General features: G+C 43.3%; 2 protein-coding genes across 2 annotated transcripts in view; one reads left to right on the top strand and one right to left on the bottom strand.

The window, feature by feature from the left end:
* GPT2 (glutamic--pyruvic transaminase 2) overlaps positions 1-4,799 on the bottom strand; it is a 29,572-nt gene extending 24,773 nt beyond the window's left edge. The window contains exon 1 of the mRNA XM_086847113.1: positions 1,278-4,799. Within this exon, the coding sequence (XP_086703239.1) occupies positions 1,278-1,604 (327 nt within the window). The 5' untranslated portion in view covers positions 1,605-4,799. The remainder of the gene's footprint in view (positions 1-1,277) is intronic.
* A 3,817-nt stretch (positions 4,800-8,616) lies between these two features.
* On the top strand, positions 8,617-20,848 carry HDIP1 (HDAC and MIER1 interacting protein 1). Its single transcript, XM_023934810.2, has 4 exons — positions 8,617-8,993; positions 12,498-12,594; positions 14,711-14,893; positions 20,300-20,848. The coding sequence occupies exons 1-4, from the start codon at positions 8,928-8,930 to the stop codon at positions 20,416-20,418; spliced, it is 465 nt and encodes a 154-aa protein (XP_023790578.1). The 5' UTR covers positions 8,617-8,927; the 3' UTR covers positions 20,419-20,848.
* The last annotated feature ends 709 nt before the right edge of the window (positions 20,849-21,557 follow it).

The raw sequence follows: 21,557 nt of genomic DNA, 5'->3' as shown, positions 1-21,557 counted from the left end.
AAACATGCTTCAACTTCTAAAACAAGGGGAACCAAGTAACATGACCAAAAAATTAATCTCTTCTGGTTAGAATTGCTGTAGTACATTTTTGTTCAAAGCTCTTTACATGAACTAATGAAAATGATCTTGCAGTACCTGTAATAAGATATTAGAAAGACTCTCTAAAGCAGTAACAGCAGGGAATAATATATCAAATTGCAGAAAAATTACTCTGCCAGATGCTTTATTCAAAACAAAAATAAGCGAGTCCTTGTGATGAGAGGGGAAGCTGTGGTTTGAACAGTAGAAGCAAAAAGCCATGTCTGTATCGCTAAGGGGTATTTTTAATCTTTTTTTTCAATACTCAAGGAATAAAAAGAAATACAAAGAAAATAAATATAAGCACCGACTGATTTGGATGCTTTATTTAGCACATACTGGCCCAGACCCTTAGGATCTGTTTTATTATATGATCCGCCAAAGAGTACCAACCACCTACAACTTTGGGCAGCGGTACTGAGTGTTTGTGCTCTGAAGGTTTGTCCTCAGGCACCTCACCTTCTACAACTCAAAAAAAAAAAAAGGAGCAGATTATCGGCGATCTCCTTGGACGACCCAGAGCAGCGATGGGTGAGGCAGGGGAGCAGTGCCTGGGAGAGCCGGGCCGGATCACCTGTCAGGAGCCCGGTGCCTCCCTGCCCCAGCCGAGGCAGTATCTCTAAAATCCTCACGAACGACTTAAACGCTCTATCACTATGATGAAAGCTGGTCACTCACCCCCTTGTATAACACAAAGGACACGGGATTGCAGCAAAGGGTCAAAGTGGTCGGAGAAATGTAAACACCGCTTTATGGGGTGTCCCGTATCTGCCTTAGGCAGCCACTGCCACCAGATAAACAGTAGCCGGCCAGCGGGTTCCTTTGTTTGGTGCCTGCCGCCTGCCGTGGGAAGGGGCGCGGGGCCGGGGCCGGCCCGGGGGCCGCACAGCGCGTCCGGCCGCGGCCCGGGGCAGCGGAGGGATGGGGAAAGGCTGCTGTGCTCCGAGAGTTTTTAACTTGGCAGGAGGCACTGCAGCGGCACTCGAGGTGCCTCCCGCTTTCCCGAGGCTTCCACAGGGTCACGTCTCAGCCCCGCAGGGTGTCACGTCCCCGCGGAGCTCCGCGACATCTCAAGCGGGAGCGGCGGCGGAGGAGCGCCCGGGACAGAGCCGGAGCGGCTGCGGGGAGCGTGCCCTGCCCTGCCCTCCCGCTCTGCCCTGTCCTGCCCTCCCGCTCTGCCCTGTCCTGCCCCGCCTCACCTTCCGCAGCTCCTTCTCGATCTCCCCCGCTTTCAGAACGATGGGGCCGCGCACCGCGTATTCCACCGCCTTCACTTGCGGGTTCATGGACTCCAGCGTCAGGATCTTCTCCCTGCTCGCCTTCTCGTTGATCTTCACGGCGGAAGGCTTGGCAGCGCTGCTCCAGCGCATCGTCCCCTCCCGCCGGGGACCCCGCGGCTGCCGCCCGGCCGCCAGCGAAGCGGCGCAGCGCAGAGCCATGTCCGTCCTTCCGCCCCGGCAGCCCCCCGGCCCGCGGCCGCACTGCCGTGCCGCAGCTTGCCTGGCAACCAAGACAAACCGATGCATGGTCGTTCGGGCAGTTCCCAAAGCCAGATTAAGGATACAAGTGATGGGGATCGGTGTATTTTGCAGTCGGAACCGGGCGCCAGTCAGATGCACGCGAGCAGGAGGTGCAGTCAGGAGAAATGCCGAAAAGCTGGCACAGTTACACGTACACGCTCGATCCTCTCATGCCCAGATCCCGCAAACTTAATTGCAATGGATATAACTGATCTTGCGGTGTTGCGAGGCCACCACGGGAGCAGTAGATCCCACCATTGCATCCGAAGAGCGCTGCAGCCCCCTGCCCCGACAGAAGTGCCCGCGCTAGTGCTCTGGAAGAGTCCCGGGCAAACCCATCCTTCTCCCAGCCGGCGCTGGCCCCGGCCCCGGGGCGTGCTAAGGTGTGATTGCACCAGCCGGGCGGCGGGCGCGCTGCCTGGCGGGAACTGTAGTCCCGGCTGCGCCTGCCCACGGCATCAGGTGATGGGCAGGGAACTACCGCACCCAGAGGCCTCCCCGGGCCGCTCCCGCATTGTCTGCAGGGCGGGGCGCGCTCCCGCTGCTGGAGATGCCGGGGGAGCCGGGGTCAGGGCAAGTCCGGGGAATTTTCCTCAGGGAATGGCAAAACCGAGCGTTCTCGGTGCTGGGGAGCGTTTCGCTGCCGCTCGGAGCCCGCGGTGCCGCCGCCTGCCCGCTTACAGAGCGCTCCCTTTGTCTGGCTGTGCTCTTGTGCTCTGGGCGTGAGAAGCGCAGCGTTGCCCACGCTGACTCTGCTCTGTCCGTGGGGAAAAGGCCGCCTGCGCTGCTTGCTCTGCCTGGAGCTGGGAGTGCGGCGCGGGGTGCGCGGTGGGCTCTGCCCTGCCTCACCTGTTGCGGGGCTGCTGGAGAGCGGCTCTAGAGTCGGGCAGGCAGCGAGGCTGAACGAGCGCCAGAGCCTCGTCCCTCGCCCTGTCACTCTGCCAGGGGAGCATTTGCTCTCCTGATCCTTGCCTCCCGCAGGAACAAGCCGGTCCTCTTTCACAGTTTCCTCATTGTTTCCAGATGATGAAAATGTTTTTATCTCTCGGGTTCAGTTCAGCTTTCATAGCGAATGACTGGAGGTCTGCCATGAAATACAACAGCAGCAGAATTCAGGGGAGAGAGAGGTAAATGCTCTCTCGTTCTTGCTGCCCGTGGGGAGGAGAAGGCCCTTTTTACCCGTCCTGGGTGCCCAGAAGAACCTCCTTGTTTGTGCTCAGAGAGTGGAATAAGGGATCATTCACTCAGGAATATTCCTATGACCTAATGTTACCTCCTTGAGTAAGAGCCTGGGCTGTAAATCAGCCTTATTTGTGAATTGTTTTTGTAGAACCTTATTTTTACTTTCTCTTTCACCACTTAGAATATGGCAAACAAGCTTCCTAATTTTAGGTGCCCAAATTAGATGGTTTGAGACTTGAGTTCTGTTCTGTTTTGGTATTTTCCTCTGCTGATGAAGAGTAAGGAAGCTGCTTTTGCTGTGTTTGATTTGTTTGGTTTTTTTTCATTACATACAATTATGTTGTGAGCCCTTTTTCTGTCTTTACTATTTCTTCTTTCTAACAATCTTCTGCTTGCCATAGTGTTTAGTTTCACTAGTATTTTGCTCCAGTCCTTATTCTATTTCGAGTGCAATATTTTTCACTTGCTTCGTGCCAATTTAAAAATAATTGCTGCTTGAGGATTTTAGTCAATTCATAGTTAACAAAATAACAGATATGGGATTTTTTTTTGTGCTGAAGGAACATTCTTGAGGTGGTGCAGAAAACTCTTTGTTTTTTGTTTCCAGTCATTGTACTGTTTTTCCTAAGAGCTTTTTCTTGTTTACTGTTCAGTTTGTGAAGGCCACGTGGAGTGTTTCTGGCCCTGCTTGTCCTCCCTCCAAAATTCTGCCCACAGAATGACCCAATAGAGTGCTCTGTTAGAAATTCAAGTTCCAAGAAGTCCACTTTTGTTTACTTGAAGCCGCAGCAACTGTTCCAGGACATTGCATCTGATATTTTTTCCCCATATTTAAAGCCTTTTTAACTTTTGAAATGTCAGGTTTTGGAGCCTGTATGTTTTGACAGTTTACTTTTAAAGTTGTCATCAGTCGTGTATCTAGAAAGCTAAATGTCCTCTGAATCTGGCAGTTTCATAATTAACTGTGTCATGGTGCCTTTTCTCTAGGTTTGATAAAAGTAGTTCAGAGGAAAAATATTTCAAGCCATGGTGAGACATGTCAAGGTTGGATTTACCACAAAACCAGATTGGATTTTATAGTAAGCTTTTATCAGATTACCTCAAATGTTCAAATTATTTAAAATTCTAATATTTACGTTCAGTGGATACAAGTAGACTTCCCAGGTATCTTAATTCAAGAGTATTTCATGATTCCTTAGAAATCAAGGTTGAAATGCTACCCAGACTGTTAGAAATCAGAGTTGGGCCGTAATTTGGAAACACTAATTTTGCTGGGGGCAGAACACAAGTTAACCTTTACTCTTGGTCCACACACTGCTGTTCCACCCCCCAATCCTCCCCCCAGAAAGAGCTGGCGTAGCAGAAAGTGTCCAGCCAGCACTGCCCCCGTGTCTCTGATTGATCCCCCACAAGTAAAGGTACAGATCCCCTGACATCTCTGTTTCTGCACTGTGGCAATCCAAGCAGCCCTTGCCTGCAAATCCTGTCAGGCTGCTGGTTAGTGTGTAACACAGGACAGCCTTGGAATGAGGCTCAACACGGCAAATACACTTCACACAAGCCAAAATGGTTTTAGTAAAACATTGGAATAAATATATGCAAAACTGGATTTCAATAGTCTGGGTGATTTCTTAGAAATTCACACAGGAAATAAATGGGATGAAACAAAGCCTTTCAATGGTAAATGCAGTATGAAGTGGTGTTACAGGAAAGTATCTCTCTCTTTACACCTGGTAAATGTATCTCCAGAGGTTGTTTTAATACAGATGCTTTCCTGAAAGTGAATGGTGTAGGATGAACTTGCAATGTTGAGGTAAATTTGCTCCTAAATGAATGTGCAAACTGTATGAAAACAAGTTTCAGACAAAACAGATGTTGAAGGTGGACAGTGCTGCTTACCAAGGTTCTTTGATCTCCATGTTGCATTCCACCTTTAGTCATAAAGACACAGGCTGGTTTTCTTGCAGTTACAAGAAGCTAAAATAATGAATTTCATGTTGATGCTGCCGAGCTAGAGATACAGAGCAGCAGCAAACGCATAAATACATAGAAGGGTAGATAGAGGCTTGGAGAAATAATGGTGATAAACAGACCAACAGCTGCTGTCACATGTTTCCATTCTGACAGACCTTCAACAAGCTGCTTTGCCATGAATAGTTGCATGGTTTAAACCCCATGATTACAATAATGACATGTGGTAACTGAGCATGAATTCTGCTGCTGCTGTTTCATTGAAATAAAGACACTGGATCAAAAACTGCTCTCAATAGCTTAAAATGCCAAAGCGTTTTTAATGATGTTTAGAAATCTTTGAGCACACTAAGTAGATGGAAACCACATTATGAAAACTAGGTTTATTCAGTTTTTCTGTATTCTGTGTTGTACAAGTAAGGAGGATGTTTTTTTCCTGTTGACTACTGCTCATGGTAGCAGTTCAGAATATAAGGAACATCTTCAGAGAAATTACTGTTTCTACTGTTCTTCAAACCGAATATAAAACTTTGGTAAAACTTATTTATTGGTGCAAAGCTCAGTGCAATCCACTGGAAAAGTGACAGTTAAGTGACTTCATACCTTAATGTTCAACAACTCTCATTATCTCATGAAAAAGCAAAAAAACAAACAAACAAAAAAAGCCCAACCTCCTACCCAAAAACCAAACTCAGATGGAAAGTATAATTATAATATTGAATTCTTGTCATAAGAACTAATTGAAAAGATGATCTATAAAAATAATGTAAGCTTTCGGTAGAAAACAAAATACTTAAATGTAGATTTTAAAGAAGTTTCCCACAAAAAGGGCCTGATACATGAAAATAAAATGTTGGAAGCCTTTATTTTAGGGAACAGTAGGTGCTACTGCTATTAAATAGTTTAAATTATTGATTTTTAAATAAAAGCTTCTTTTTAAAATCTGTGGCTGTGGCCTTTTTTTCTAAGGCAAGGTTTAATATGCTCATCTTGGCCAGAGGCAGCAGCCAGCCTAAGACTGGGCTTCCTGAAACCAAGAGGCATCAATGCTTAACAACATCGTGAATTAAAAAATCCCTTGTAATTGGGAAATACTCAATATTTAGCTGTACTTGGAAAACAAAGCCAACATTTGTGCTGCTAAAGAGTTGGTCTCACCCAAATTCAGAGTAATGGGATCTCGAAGGAATTGTTAGGCATGACTTTGATTCCCTTTGAAAGGATTCAGAGGTGACTCAGATTACAGCTGCCCTGAAATCTACTGGTGAGAAGCACAGTAACATTATTAAGTACTACAAACTGTTGTTATTATCAAAATTACCAAATTCAGAATAATAAAATAGAATTGAAGCTTGTCTGTATAATCAGTGTATTTTTTATACAGTACTTTCTTCTTACCAGTTGAATATTGTCACATTACAACTTCAACTACTTCATAGTAACATTGCAAATATTATCATCTAGCTCTTCCTATTGTTTGTAGTTTTGCTCTCATGTATCCTAATCTTGTATTTTAGATATTACTTAAGAATTCTCTAGGTAATACTTTGGCACTGGAAAGAATAATACCCCTGCTGACTGTAGCCTACTAATTAGGAAGTTGTTACTTAATCAGGATGTGTTTTATAACCTTTTTGACACAAGGTTGCACAGCACTTCAGGAATTAAATTTCTCAATTTGCTGTATTTTGTCAGCACATTGGGGCTGACAGAGCCCGAAGCTGTCAGCTCTCCCAGGGGACGCTGCAGGAGAGTAGGATGCTTCCAAATTACCTGGAATGCTGAGCAGAAATACAACTCAGGAGTGCTGCTCTCTCCCACTCTAAGGTGGATTAGATGTGTGAATTGTTCCTACTCTGAATGTTTGTTTCCTTGTAAAATTATAGTTGCACACCAGAAAACTGCTATGTGCAGGCAGTTGATGTGTCAGACAGTGGAAACGTCTCAGGCCATTCAGCTCAGCTGGACTCTGTGGTGACAACAGCAAAGAGAAGAAGCCATCAGGCACTTACAAAGTCATGTGTAGCTTTTCATAAGATAGAGAAATGGCATAATTTTCTTACTTTCTATTTTAAGTTGGTGTAAAACACATTTTAAGTGAGGCTTGGTCTTGCGAAGTACCTCAACTCTTTTAAGAGAGAAAATACCTGTACCTTTAAAATGGTATTTGTGGTTCTTATCTTAGTGCTGGATTAAACCTCTGAAATTATGTAAAAGAAATAGTCTTAGACTTTCAGAACTCAAAACTAATGTGTTAAAAAATTAGAATATCATGAAAAATACATGTCTGGTAAATAAATTTTCTAGCTATAAATTATTTTGTTTGTATTCAGTAAGGAAAACATTTTTGTTTTTATGGAGTACTTGAACAACTGTCCCTCACTACTTTATTTGCTCTATAAAGAAAACCTGGGTATTGTCATAGATCTCTGTGAGCTTTCTTGTATATTCATTAATATATTTATTAGAAACTGTTACTATGCTCAGCAGAGCCCCCTGCTGTTACAAATCCTCCTCAAATACCTTTCTATGTTTTGCTATGTCTGGACCTTTTCAATTAAAGAAAAAAAAATTAAAAATCCAAATGCAAGCTCAAGGTCCTGGTTGCATGGATTTGTTCTGGATTCAGGAATGAAATCTGGATGTTGTGCCTACATAGAACACATCTGCATTTTGGCAGCAGTCACAGTTTATATGGAAAATAAATCTGTCTTGTCTTTGTGTATCTCTGGAGAAACACCTGTGCCAATGGACTGGTATAGGCTGGAAAAAAATATGCAGGGAGAAGAGGGAAACAAATCCACCCTCTGAGTCATAACTTAAATACTGAGGAGGAGAGGAAAAGGGCAAACGAGCCAGTTTAGTAACTGTGTACACAGCCAGAAACCAGCACTCACTGACCGGGGGAGCCCCAGGTCTCACAAGGACAGAGCAGGACGTTCTCATGCCCTGTGTGGGAACCAGGCTCGTGGAAGACAAAGAAAAAAAATCTACAGGTTGTACTGGCACAGGCAAGGACATTGCAAACGATGTTTGATTCTTTATTCATCATACTATATTGGTAATAAGGATGGAGAGGGCTGGCATGACAATCTGGAGGGTATTTGCTAGGACATAAATGCAATTTATGTGGCAGAAATTCAGGCCCTGCTGAGATAGCTGTTCCTGTTGCTCTAGTCCCGGTGCTGATAGTGGTCTGGCAGTAGCACACTGTTGTCTGAGGACATTCTACTCGAAAACATCCCATTTGTGAGCTTAAGGGGCACGGCCAGGCACCCTGCCCTTGGACCACCAGGCTCCCAGAGGCGCCAGTGCAGCAGGGGATAAACATCCCCCTCTGCTGCCGTCCTGTCCTTCTCTGACCTGAGATGGAGACCAGAGGAACGGTGCTCGGTGCCTCCTGACGGCAGGGACATTCCACTCAGGCTCCCTCGTTCCCGTTCCCGTTCCCGCTCCCGCTCCCGTTCCCGTTCCCGTTCCCGTTCCCGCTCCCGCTCCCGTTCCCGCTCCCGCTCCCGTTCCCGCTCCCGCTCCCGCTCCCGCTCCCGTTCCCGCTCCCGCTCCCGTTCCCGCTCCCGCTCCCGCTCCCGTTCCCGCTCCCGTTCCCGTTCCCGTTCCCGCTCCCGTTCCCGCTCCCGTTCCCGCTCCCGTTCCCGCTCCCGTTCCCGTTCCCGTTCCCGTTCCCGTTCCCGCTCCCGCTCCCGTTCCCGCTCCCGTTCCCGCTCCCGCTCCCGTTCCCGTTCCCGCTCCCGCTCCCGTTCCCGCTCCCGTTCCCGTTCCCGTTCCCGTTCCCGCTCCCGTTCCCGCTCCCTCAGCGTCCCGGCCGTTCCCAGCGCTGCCGCCAGGGGGCTCCGAGCGCCACCCGCGCGCATCCAATCCGGCGGCGTGGGCGGGGCCGGCCGCTCGCCCGCGCGGTGTGGGCGGGGCTTGTCCGGCTCCTCCCACAGCTTCCTCACTCCACCGGCTCCTCCTCTGGTCACCTCCTCCCGCTCCTCACTCCACCTCCTTCCTCCCGCTCCTCCCGCCGCTCCTCGCTCCGCCGGCTCCTCCTCTGGTCGCCTCCACCCAGTCCTCCCGCCGCCTCCTCTGGCCGCCTCCTCCCGCTCCTCCCGCCGCTCCTCCCGGGGCGGGCGCTCCGGCCGCGGCCGTGTCAGCCCAGCCACGGTAGCAGCGAGCATGTCCTCCAGTAGGGCCAAGAAAGTGAAGATGGCCACCAAGTCCTGCCCCGAGTGCGACCAGCAGGTGAGCGGCTGCCGGCCGAGCGCGGGGCTGCGGAGGGCAGAGCGGGCACCCGGCTCCGTGCGGCTGCGAGTCGGGGTTTGTGTGAGCCGAGCGATTGCTGGCTTTGCAGCTTCTGCCTGGAATGCGGGCTGAGCACCGCGTCCCTCTGGCAGGGTAGTGGAGTAGTTGTATTGTGCTGAGGGGTTCCTGCGCGACTGCAGAGCCTCTTGTTTATGTGCTGCTGTTGTTTAGTAACTGTGTGATCCGTTAAAAATACAATGAACGGGATGGTTTATATAATGCAGTTTGCCCTTTGGATGACTGATGTGCCCAGCGGTGGTGGGGAGAGGGCTCAGAGGTGATGTTTTCACGTGGGGCGGTTCGGAAGCAGCGAAACCGAGACCTTTGGTGCAATTTGTGCCCCAAGTGCCCGCGTGAGCTGTTCGTGTCCCGCTGCGGGTTCCTTGCGTGCGCAAAATGGAGCTACTCACACCGAGCGGCAGCTGCTTTGCACCGCTGCCGTGTCAGGAGCTCGTCTCCATTTACTGGGAACGATGTGAGTATTAAAAGCGGGCGAGTTCGTTCCAGCGGAGCTCCGAACAATGGCCCGGCTCTGCAGCGGCGGCCGTGGGGCTCGGCCGAGGGGCAGCGCCTGTCACATGCGCTCCTGGGAGCATCGGCGCTGTTGTGTGACCCTGGAAAGTCACCCCCATTCACTGGCTTAGCCTTGCTTAGAAAAAAATAAATAGCCTCACCTAATTTTGCTCTACTTGCATAGCTTTAAAAAAAAACAACTCTTTTTTTTTTTGTTCTGACTTGCATAGTTTTTACAGTATTCCTACTCATCCTGGCACAGTTGGCAGTGCTGAGCTGTGTGTGGGCGTCGTTTCATGTTTTAACCAACAGATCAACCGCTGCAAATGCACGTTAAGCACGTCACTGAAACACTATTTCTGAGAAAGAAATCGTGAGCCAAGTTCTGGTTATTCACTTGGTGAAAGGAGAAACGAAAACGAGGGAGAAGTCATATATGAGAGTGGTGGTATTTTTGTTTGGGGTTTTTTTAAATAAATGTAGTGAATGTCAAACTACCAACAATAAGTAAGCAAACATTGTAGCTTTTTAAGCTGATGTGAAAACTGTCACTTTGTTCTGCACTTATACGCATATCACGTGCTTTAGTTTTTGTCAATGTAGATTTTCTGTTAGCAACTCTTCTGTAGCTTAAATAGATTTTAAATGCTTACATGTCCTGCCCCGGTACACATTGCTCATAGAACCTTGTTTTCCACTGCCAAATATTTGAGAGGGAGCAAGGAACTAAGGCCTACAGTACCAGTCAACCCTTTGCAGAGTTGAAGGAAACTTTCATATAATTCTTAACTGACTGTCCTGTACTGGTGTTTCTTAAATTCTTTGATAAGCAAGGGCTTACCATTTTTTTCTGATTTTTGCAGTGGAAGTGGCACGCATGGAAATATTTAGACAGCTACAATTACTGGAGCAAAATATTGAGTAGCACTTAGACTTCAAATCATTTTTCTGTTGTAATTTAGATAATATATCATATTTCACTATTTTCACAATCAAAGCACAGATCCATTGAACTAGGGAGCATCAGGTAAAATTTCCTTTTCTTTAGGAAAATATTAAACAGTGTGAAATAGTGTTTAGGACTTTGTTGCCTTAGTTATGTTGCAGGATGTTATCAGTGTGGGTCTTCAAAGGATAACTGATAGGTTTCAGTGATAAACCCCTTCCCCCAGGCCCCCCACCCTCAAATGATGCACACCCCTAGGTGTGAAACTTGTAACACGAGAACAGTATTGTTCTGTTAAACTCAGCTGAGTTCGTTGAAAAACACTGACTCTGTTCCAATCCCCTTGGGTGGCTTTGCCAAACCTGCTTTTTTTGTTGTTGTTATTTAGGCCGAGTCTGGAAAGGTAATTATTGGAGGGACCCAAGTGTTCCAAAATGGAATTAGCTGGAACTCTGTATCACCTTAAGAACACACTCAAATTATCTGCAAGATAGTGGAGCTTTAGTACTGTTAAACTAACATGAACAAGGAGACAAACGTGCACACAAGTCTGCTAAATTCTGACCTTTAAAGTTCAATAAACCTCTATTGGACTCGTTTTTATTATGTTGATGTCTCAATAAAGGGAGTTAAAATCTAGTTCTGCAAAACCTGTATCAAAAAGTCTAACTGAAAGCTTTTGTAGGGTGACGTGCAGGAGCTCAGATGTGCTACAGAAAGCAAAATAATTTGTTTATTCTGAGAAGCAGTTAAGTTCCCCTTTACAAATTCACATATTAATTTGGCAGGGTTTCTTGAGCCAGTAGAACTTTGGAACTTGGTTCTTCTCCATGTCTGGTTAAATTGAGGAGGCAGTTGTGGTTCTGTGCTCCTGTTTGTTTCAGTGGGCATTGGCAAACTTGTAGTGACCTGTCTTAAAGAATTACATTTAAGAAATTACCTCCTGCCTTTTTTCCCCCACTATCATGCTTCAGCATGACTCCACTTTAATGTGTGGTGTTTAATCTCTTCCAGATCTCTGCCTAAACTTGCTTTGATTTGTGTTTTCAGTCTTAAACCTAATCAAAGCAACATGCTGTATTCCTTACTACCCTAAAAGATTTCAAAATATCTTGGCACTAAGGTAATGAGTTTGTAAGTTGTCAGTGTTGCTTTTTTTTTTTTTTTTTTTTAAAATTGCTGTGAGTGAATTTTTGTTATTTTTTTATATTAAATGTGGCATTTCTTGTTCTACATTGTTATTTTCTGGGGGAGCGTACTGCTGCTGTCTGCTTAGCTGATCAGAGGCGCTGTATTCTCTCCACCTCCTGGGCCTGCAGTCAGTTCTTGCCTGGCTGGGCTGGGTTATTTGCATGTTGAATTAACGAGGTCCTTCTGTACCCACCCGGCCTTGTCTGCAGCGCTGGAGCAGAGTGTGCTACAAATGCATCTGTTTTGCTTCAGGCTCTATTGTGCCTCTAAAGCTGCTCCTCTCTAAAGGAGCTGCTTTCAAATGCTGCTGAAAGTGAATGCATTCACAATGTACTGACGGTTTTAACTCATAATTATTTTTTTTTTTTACAAGTAAGTAGAGGAAGCAAAACTGGAAATGTCTGACTGATTTGACTGATGATATTTGAGAGCTCTGAAGAGAAATTGTAATTCTGTTTTAATTCAGCCTTCCTTTAATGCTTTCTGCTTTCCCCCACCCCCTTCCTGTCAGTCTGGGGAAAAGTAGTGCAAAGCAATCACAACAGCTGTACATTTCAAGCTTGATTTTTAGCAACTGCATAAAGAAAAGGCTTGGTGAGTGATTTACAGCAGAATCTGGTTTTACTGTATTTAAATACAGTAACAGGACAGGCCATAGTTTGCAGTAATTACTGAGTTTGAAGAGTTATCTCTGAGGACAAAATGTGAGTTACAAAGCGTGTTTTTTTGTTTATGGGACAGCATTTTTGTCATAAGTTGAAATAATTTGAAAAATTTGTCTTTTGTTTTTCCAGGTTCCTGTTGCATGTAAATCATGTCCCTGTGGCTACATATTTATCAGTCGAAAACTCTTGCACGCTAAACGTGCTGAGAGATCACCACCCATCACAGGTAAAGCTTACAGAGAGGGAGAAGGGAGCAAGTTTTTTCCCCTTCTTTCCTACAGGCAAAATATAGTGTTTTACTTCTCTGTGTAAATTGACTGTTATCTGATCACTTTCCCTTGAATTTGTGCTTGGTAGACTTTGAATATGGTGATTTTTCTTGAATTTTGAGGAGAGGAGGAAAGCTGGTGTTTTCAATCTTCCTTTGTACTGGTGATGTTGGCATTTATTCTGTGTATGTTCTAGCTGCACACATTGATCACTATGCAAAATAACCCCATACAGAATGCTTTATGTTAATCCTGTTTTGAAGCTAAATGTGTAGAGGTCCCAAAAGGATCTGATTTCAGAGCACATGCTGATTGAAGCTGGTTTTCTGACAATAAAAAATTGGTCATAATGTTTAATCTAAAGCTGGGTGGATCTTGCTTTTCTCTCCTTGATTAAATTAAATAGTGCTTTTTTTGTGCCTAACTTGTGTGTCTTTTGTTGATAGACACAGTAAGAAGTCAGTTTAATGTGCTTTCTGGCATGAATAGCATTCTCCTTGTGTTCATTTATATCACTTCCTCCAGTAATAAGAATTAGTCAGAAAAAGAGCCTGACAGGGAAGATATATATTTTTAATAAAAACATAAAACCTATCCCAAACCCAGCAAATATCTGATTTATAATATCTACTTTTTAAAATTATCTACCAGACCTACAAAATGGAACTCAGCTATTTGATGTTTTGCATCAATGTATTGAAGGATAGCTGTAGATTACCACTGGTAGGAATTAGGTGACGTTATGCTGATAACTCAACTTTCAAGTGGAGGAGGTTAAGAAATATCTGTGGTAGATTGGAAGTGTTGGTCAGTTTTCTTTCCTCTTCCCGCTTTCTTGGTAAAGTAGCTACCAAATGAAGCTGAAGGCCATAATCTGGTTGTATAATTCAGCTTTGTACAGAGGAAATGCACCAGGGGAGGCAAAATTAATATATGCTGAGGGGCCATCCTGCTGGAAAGTGCTTTCTGCTGTGGGTGTGACCAAGCACTGGCAAAGGTTGTCCAAGAGGTTGTGGAGTCTCCATCCTTGGAGGTACTCAAAAGCCTTCTGGACATGGTCCTGGGCAGCTGGCTCTTGGTGGCCCTACATGAGCAGGGATTAGACAGGGTCTAAAGAGGTTCCCCTGCTACCTCACCCTGGCTGTGACACTGTGAAATACAGGCTCTGTATGAGCATTAGTGACTGGACCCTGCTGTCCAGCTTGAGCCCCATGTCTGTACAAGATTAATGGGACAGCTGCAGCCAAAGGAAATCACTTCCCCAGAGAGATACAGTAGGAGACTGTGTATGTCTATATTGTGCTCCTAAGGTAACCACAACTTCTTTTAGAAAATGCTGTTGCAATATTTGCAGCAGTACAGCTACTCTAGAGTGGTGCTGCTGCCTTACAAATGTGCAGCTAATCCATGAGTGTGCTGTGGTCACTGTACTTACTATATTTGGTACCCAATCTCATTAATTCATACTTAACTTCCAGATGAAACTCATATAAATACTCCTTTATTTTACTGACTTTGGTGTTTAGGAAAGCAGCACACCTGTTCAGCAATGTGCATGAGGAGGCCTTGTCACAGGTTGGATGTGGTGGGACACGTGTGCTGTGTTTTGTGGCATTTGCTGACAGCACCATTGGCTCAGCATTCGATTTGTCTGAGCACCAGCAATGATTTCATTGTTCATGCCATAAGATGCCCAAGTGCTGTGGTGTTTGCTGTATGATAAACTTTTGCTAGTGGAACAGATACAATGGGGTGTCTTAAAGGCTGTGATGTGTGCAGTTCGTGTTCTTATTTGGGGAACAGCTTCTTCTGTACCAGCAACCATCTCATGCTGTAAAAGGCTTTTGAAGTAATTCAAGGGTTGATCCTTGTAATCAAGAAGTGAAGTGTCATTCTGGATCTGGCAGCTTAATTTCTGTGTGGATATTGTGCAGATGCAATTGTTCTGTAAAGGTATAAGCAATCTGACCACTTTAAAGGAAAAGGTTGATTGGGTGGGGTAAGCATTAAGAGTAAATTAAGAAGAAAGGTGAAAACAACCCTGGATCATGCCATTTCTGTTCATTTGCACAGAAAACAAGAGTGAGGCCAAAAGGAGGCGGACAGAGAGAGTTAAGCGAGAGAAGATAAATTCTGCAGTAAATAAAGACTTAGAGAACCGAAAGAGATCCAGGTCTAACAGCCATTCAGATCATAGCAGACGAGGAAGAGGAAGACCTAAGAGTGCCTCAGCGAAAAAGCACGAGGAAGAAAGAGGTATGAGAGCTGGAGAAATCTGCTTGTTGGATTTTCTGTTTTTATCTTTTTTAATCAGTAAACCTTTATAATATTCAAACCATTTAAACTAGACTAGTTCAGCCAGTACCTGATACCTTAATGTGGAGAAGGGACTGATTTGCATGTGTAGAGACCTCTGGTTTTATGTTTCAGTGTGTGATGAAACTAGCTACAAAGATGTAAATCTGTATTTTTAGCCACTGTATCAAGTTTCAACATGCAGATTGAAAGCCATTGGTCTGAAGTGTTAAGTAGGATTTTTTTTGTTTTATTTAGTTTTATTTTTTGTTGAGGTGCTGCTGCTCTGTATCACAGGGACAGACTAATAATGATATCTGTTGTCAGCGAGGGGATTAGGATAACTGAATTGCTTAAAAAGTTTCTTGAAACTTTTTGGAGGGCCAAAGTAAAAAGGGCATCTCAAATCACTACTGTGATGTGAATTTTGGTCACATGTTTCTGGAGGGAAGAATGCCTTCTTGCCTGTTAAGGTTCCTTAGAGACTTGCTGTTTTTAATCATTATACAATCAAGAGGCTGTTACATAGCTAGAGTAATTCTAGAACCCCTCAAGAATGTAACTGTCACTTAGGGTTCCTCTTGTTCTAAGAGCCTATTGACACTGCATTTGCTAGCTGTGTTTTCAGATAGTAATTTTAGACCCGAATTATGAATCCAAAACTTAGCATGGACTTCAGAAGATTGGAAGGCAGATAAAAGGGGAATAACATGACATCATACAAATATTCAGCAGATACTGTTCCTAAATCTCCTGAAGTCTTGAAGTATGTCATGTGGCATAACTCAGAAATGCAGTTATTTCTTCCTTTCCACCTTCCTTTTCCATGCTGAAAATTCTTTTGATTTCTTACTTCTCAAAAGCAATTTTGATCCCTGCTGTTTAATGTGAATCTGTTTCTTTTGTGTAAAAACCAAGTATAAATTTGATTTGTTGGGTTTTTTTATTGCTTTCAATGTGGGAAGAGAAGGTGGAATTTAATTTCTGTATATTTTCCAGATGGCAATTGTTTTACTGTAATAGAGATGCACTTTGTAGTGTGTAATCTCTTCACTATGGCATATGACTTGTAGATGTGTGTAGCTTCCCTGTTTGTTACTGACCCAAGCTGGACTTTGTCTGGTAGCTTTAGGATCCTTTCTAGGCATTTAACTGCCAGCCTAGTTCACAGCCAGCCTTGTTTTTAAAATTCCAGTGAGCTGCTTGGGTTACCCTATAAAAAAGTGAATTTTCTTTTCTGTCCCCTGACAAAGAGGAAAGCAACCTAAGGTACCAAAGGAAAAGATCCATTTTCTTAAGACATGTTTTATGGTTTCCAAAAAACAAGACTTTGACAGCAGGAGGAATTTTTAGAGAACATGTTTTCCTATCCATAATGAGGCTGAATGTTTCTAACCTCTTGCTGCAAGCTCCGAGGTATGACAATGCTGCAGTGCTTTGAGACAGAAGATTAGAGATCTGGATATAGTGGGATCTTTGCTTATAAGAATGTACATGGTGTGCCTTTTCTTGGGGTTTTCTTAAAGCTGAATCTTACGTGATAAGACTGCCTTCATCTTCTTGTGCTGTTTTTACCATCCCTTTTCCTTGATCTTATGATGGCTGTTTCTTCCTCAGCCTCTTGTGCAGGGATTTGGCTCACATCCATTTGTCATTGTCTCTGTCCCAGCTCATCTTATTGTTGAGGAGTAGGTAGGCCTAGAGTATTTTCTTACTTCTGTTTTTGTCAGACTGTAGTGTGTGTAGACCACTGTGATAATTAATAGGCAGATTAAAAAAAAAAATTGATATGTAAGGCTGTCTTGGCTATGAAGATAAATTCAGCAGGGAACTCATCCTTCTGTAAGTAATTACTAAAACAAGTTAATATTGACCTCTCCCTTTTCAAGTTGCTTACAAAATTGAAACTACTATGTGTGGAGTAATTAGCAGGAGTTTTAGAAATATTATTCCTTTACCACATCTGCTGCTTGGAAGTGTTGTTTGTGTATATTAAACAACTGTAATTCTACTACAGTTAAGGTGGTTTTTGTGTGAGTGGTTGCTAGTCCTTGTAGCAGTCTGTGTGTATTGAAAGTCGGCTCTGGAGTGCAAGATGTCAGTAGTTTATTTCCTTGCCTGTTGGATGTCTCAAGGATATTTAGGGTATGTATTACTTGCCACTAGAGGTTTTGCTTTTGCCTCAAAGACTTGAAAAGAAGCCACTGCTTTGCATGAGTGTTAGAACATTTGGTTCCTCATGCATTTGTAGATGGAAAAACAGGCAGACAGAAAACACCTCAGTTGTATTAACATGGAAGAACATATTATCTGTATGTTTGAAGACCATCCAGCTGCGAACATTTCCTTCCTAAAGACCCAAATGGCATCTGTAGCTTAGCTTCCTTGCTTGTCATGCAATTCCATACACAGTGTGCTTGTTCCCAGTTATGTCTGTGCCTTTGACTGGTTCTTTTGTGTCCTTTGTGACTGGCTCACATTAGAGCAAAGAGCTGCAGCAATTAAGAAGAATAGAATAAGCAAAAAGGCTTTTTAAAATAAGCTATTTTCCCTGCAGATTTAGCAAGAAGGAATGGAGGGGGAGGAGAGATGAAGCAGTTGTAGATTGAGGGGATATGGCAGTACAGTACAGTATAGTATAGTACCAGAAAATCATCCTATCACATGTTTCAGTGCCATGTGATCACTCTGGAAAACAGGAACTTCCTCCCTGCAGCCTTGGCTTGTCAAAATTGTCTTAATTTCTTTGTCAGATGTACTACAGTGTGTTTTGAAAATACAAACACTTCATAATAATTTGACTCTGATTATGTTGTGGAGGTGTATTCTTTGTTTTACTATGTGGGACTGTGAGACACAGCTAGACTGGTTCCCAGGTTGCCTTGTTATCTGGGTAATAACCCTTATTGTGTTAAAGCAAACAAAATCACTTATGTACTGGAGGAAGAGACATTGGTTATTCTGAAGGAGGTTACCAGCAAGTCTCAGTAAGAGTAGTAGACTTGCTAAAGCAGACTTGTTACTTAGCAAGCCAAATTTTCATGAAGGTATATACATACATTTCAATATCCTGATAAAACTTAAGTTGGATACATTTTCATGATGCAAGTTTTCTTTTTCCAGTAATTTCCAGCTGCATTACTCACATTTCCTTGTCCAGTGTGTGTATTTGAAGTAACTTGCTATCTTGAAAAATGAATCCATACAAAATTTGTGAAGGGGGAGTCCATACGTGATTTATACATAATTTAAGGGCTGCAGTCTAAAGGGATTGTAGGAGATCTGGGGATGCAAGAGACATAATCCAGAAAAACTATTTTTGCCTTAATGGCCTCTTAGTTGTACAGCCAACCCTCTAGTTTTTAATGTCTTACTGTCTTGCAGAAACACAATGCTGTTTTGCTTTTGCTCATAATAGAGAAATGAATCAAAACTATTCTCACATAAGACTGAAGTGGAAAGTTTTCAGAATGTGTGTGGAAGCTGTGGTATCCTAGGACTGGTGTATGATAAAATGTCGCACAGGTCTGAGCTCTTCACTTGTTACTGATGAGAACTACAATTGTCCTTGCACACTTGTGTTAAACCCTCATACTCTTTGATATCAAGATTTCAGCAAGCTGAAGTCTCAGAATAAGGCTGATCTGGGAGGAGAGGGAGGAAGGGAAACTAAGAAGTCCACAGCAGACCAGGGTGCGGTGCAGGGAGAGTATTTTTAATTTTGCTGGTGATGATCTGTTCAAGTTGTGGCTGGATTCGTTTGGATCAGGAAGTATGAAACAAGGGGTGGGACTTCGATATGAAAATAGAAAAGATTAATGTGGAATAGCCAGTGTGTGCAGTGTCTGTGCTCAGAACAACTCCCAGCATTGTTAATTTTTGAATGGTGAGAGGGAGGAAGTGGAGCAACCCAGAGTGTACATATAGAAGCTGATTTGTCTTAAACTGCCGGGTGGGACTGGCAGCGAAACTCACTTTCAAACTCATGTCAAACTCAGTACACTAGAGGATATTGCCTTGCATAGCCAGGAAGTCAGCAAAAAGCTGGTTTCTGCTGTTTTTTGTATCAGTATTACATCAGAACATAGTGGTAAAGGATTTTGGAGCTTCTCTCACTTAGCTGTTGAATACAAGCACTTGATTTCACACAGAAGGCAGTCTGCTGGAGTTTTTTTCTGTAGCTGTAATAGAAATGTGAAGCCAAATCTAAAACCATTATTATGAATGTGAACCCATTTAAGGGTAACTGGGTGGGTGGGTGGAGATAGGAGATGCTGGGACCTTTTTTCCTGGTCGTGCTTTCTGTTATTTTCCAGTGCTGCCTTTCCTTTGGCTTTCCCATGCTAGTTTAGGTGTCTTGGTGGAGTATTGCCAGAGTGTGGATGTGTGTGACACAGGGGTCTCTCATGTGAGCTTTGTGTTGTGATTATAAATGAGTCCAGGCCACACCTGGATTAGAGATGGAGTTCCACAGCTGAAAGCTCTGGATGTATTTCTCTCTCCCTTCTGTCCACAAGCCTGGTCTTCTGACAAAATTCTTTGTTTGCTTTATTTTCTTAACAATTTGTGTCAGCTACCTGTGGCTAGCTAAACTGGGACAGAACTAGTCATGATCTGGAGGAGGTGGTATTTTTTAAAGTGGTATTTCTCAAACTGTATTATTTTATGGATTTTTGTAGTGTAACTTAGTTTATCTGAGCACAGTGGCACAGAAACTTTTTTATGGCTTCCTGTTGTGTGTCTGTGGCATTGAGGCAAGCCGACATCAGCACAGGGAACTCAAGGGCTTTTACTTGCTCAATGAGATGTTAGCATTGTTCTACAGCTGGGATAAGATGGAAAGTCTGCAGTGTAGGAAGTCCAGAAATGCGCATGATGATAAATTTGGAGCCTGACTTCATCCAAGTATCTGCTCTTTGGCCTTTGACACTGTCATTAAACTCCCGGGTTTCTTTTATGTAGAGTTATTTTATGTAAAGGGGGAAAATCTTGTGTTTAAGGAGAATATTGTAAAATAGCTTTGTTTTCTTGGATGGGAGGTGGTTCTGTAAAAGAAAAAAATCCAAACCACTAAAACGAAAAAAAAACCTGAAGGGAGACTTGAATACTTGTTTATTTTTATGTTAACGACTCATTCTTCCTTCATCGTTAAAGAAGAGAAATTCAGTCATGCTTTTGGCTGACTCATTCTGTAGCTCTTCCAGCACCTTTGTGTGCCTCAATTACTTCCTCCTCTTTGTCATTCCCTCTGTGCATAGGAGTTGATTGTCTAACTTAATTCCACTACTTCACGTAATTTATTAATTTCTGTGTAACTTGCATTAACTTCGAAAAAGCTTCTAATAGTGACTTTTTTTTCTTCTACAGAGAAACAAGAAAAAGAAGTTGACATGTATGCTAACCTTTCAGATGAAAAGGCCTTCGTATTTTCAGTGGCCTTGGCGGAAATAAACAGAAAAATTATCAATCAAAGACTTATTCTGTAACTTGTGAGCACAATCTGATGCAGTTTTATGCAGGATGGCTAGCAGATTTCCAAGGTGCCATGGACTCTCGGGAAGTGTGTTGTCTGCACCAACAAGGACCGTAGTATTTCCTGTTAAAATTCTACTCCTGTTCTTGGAAATAGAATTCTGTCTCTACAAGTCAGAAAGAAAGTGGTCACAAGATTGTGCTGTGAAAAATCAGAAAGCAAATATGTTTCATGCCTTGAAGACAAATGCTAGACAAATGCACAGAGAGACTGCACCCATCCCAGAGCACTTCTTTTGAATTTGCTGCCAGAAATGCAATATTTTAAATATTTTCAGAAATAAATGATTTTCTTTTAAAATTATATATTTCAGATTTTTCAGCTATATTGCAGTTTATGTATGTACAGTTCACATAACTTTTTAATAAATTGATATTCCAGTATTTTATTGAACTGAGAATTAAGTACATTTGTGATACTCAGGGTGTGTTGTTTTAATCCTCTTACAAATCTGGTATTCATCCTGGGTATGACTTCAGTTTTACATTTTTAATAGGCGTGATATAATTCTGGTAGGAAGAAAATTAAAGTAGTTTCATTTGGGAGGATTATTTTGTTAGACAACTTCATAATTTTTCTTAATTATCTCTAGAAAATAATTTCTTGCTCCATAGAGTTGTTTTCTAAAAACTGTATACTTTGGGGGTCTTGAAGTTTGAGAGCCAAGCACTTGTTTTGTCACAGTTATTTGCTGAGTATCTGCCTTGTTCAGCTGTAAGTTCTTGTCCTGTACTCTTTCTTGGCCCATTATTTACTGGAAAGGGAGAGAAGGGGACATCAAAAATGTAGATCTGCAGTTGGCATCCTGTGACTGGTATTTCCAAAACACGAGGATGTGGTAGTTCCTTTTATTACCCATAGCTTTTTTTGTCTGTCCTTTAAAAGCATAATTCTTATTGGTATTGTGTTTGGATTGCTGACTGTAAATACTAAAGCAAAGTCTGAGTGCAAAAATCAGCTGTTTTGATAGAAACAATCCTTTCCTAGGGCAGACATTCAACAAAGTCTTTCTTAAAGTGGTATAGTGCAAGTGCAGCCAAAACTCTTCCTTTAGTAACTGTATGGGGGCTGTATTTTACAAAAAAAAGAAAA

This window comes from Cyanistes caeruleus, chromosome 12 (genome assembly GCF_971803275.1).
Source record: "Cyanistes caeruleus chromosome 12, bCyaCae1.hap1.1, whole genome shotgun sequence".
NCBI lineage: Eukaryota > Metazoa > Chordata > Aves > Passeriformes > Paridae > Cyanistes > Cyanistes caeruleus.
The sequence above is the reverse complement of the archived record's forward strand: the minus strand, read 5'-3'. Positions and strand labels throughout refer to the sequence as shown.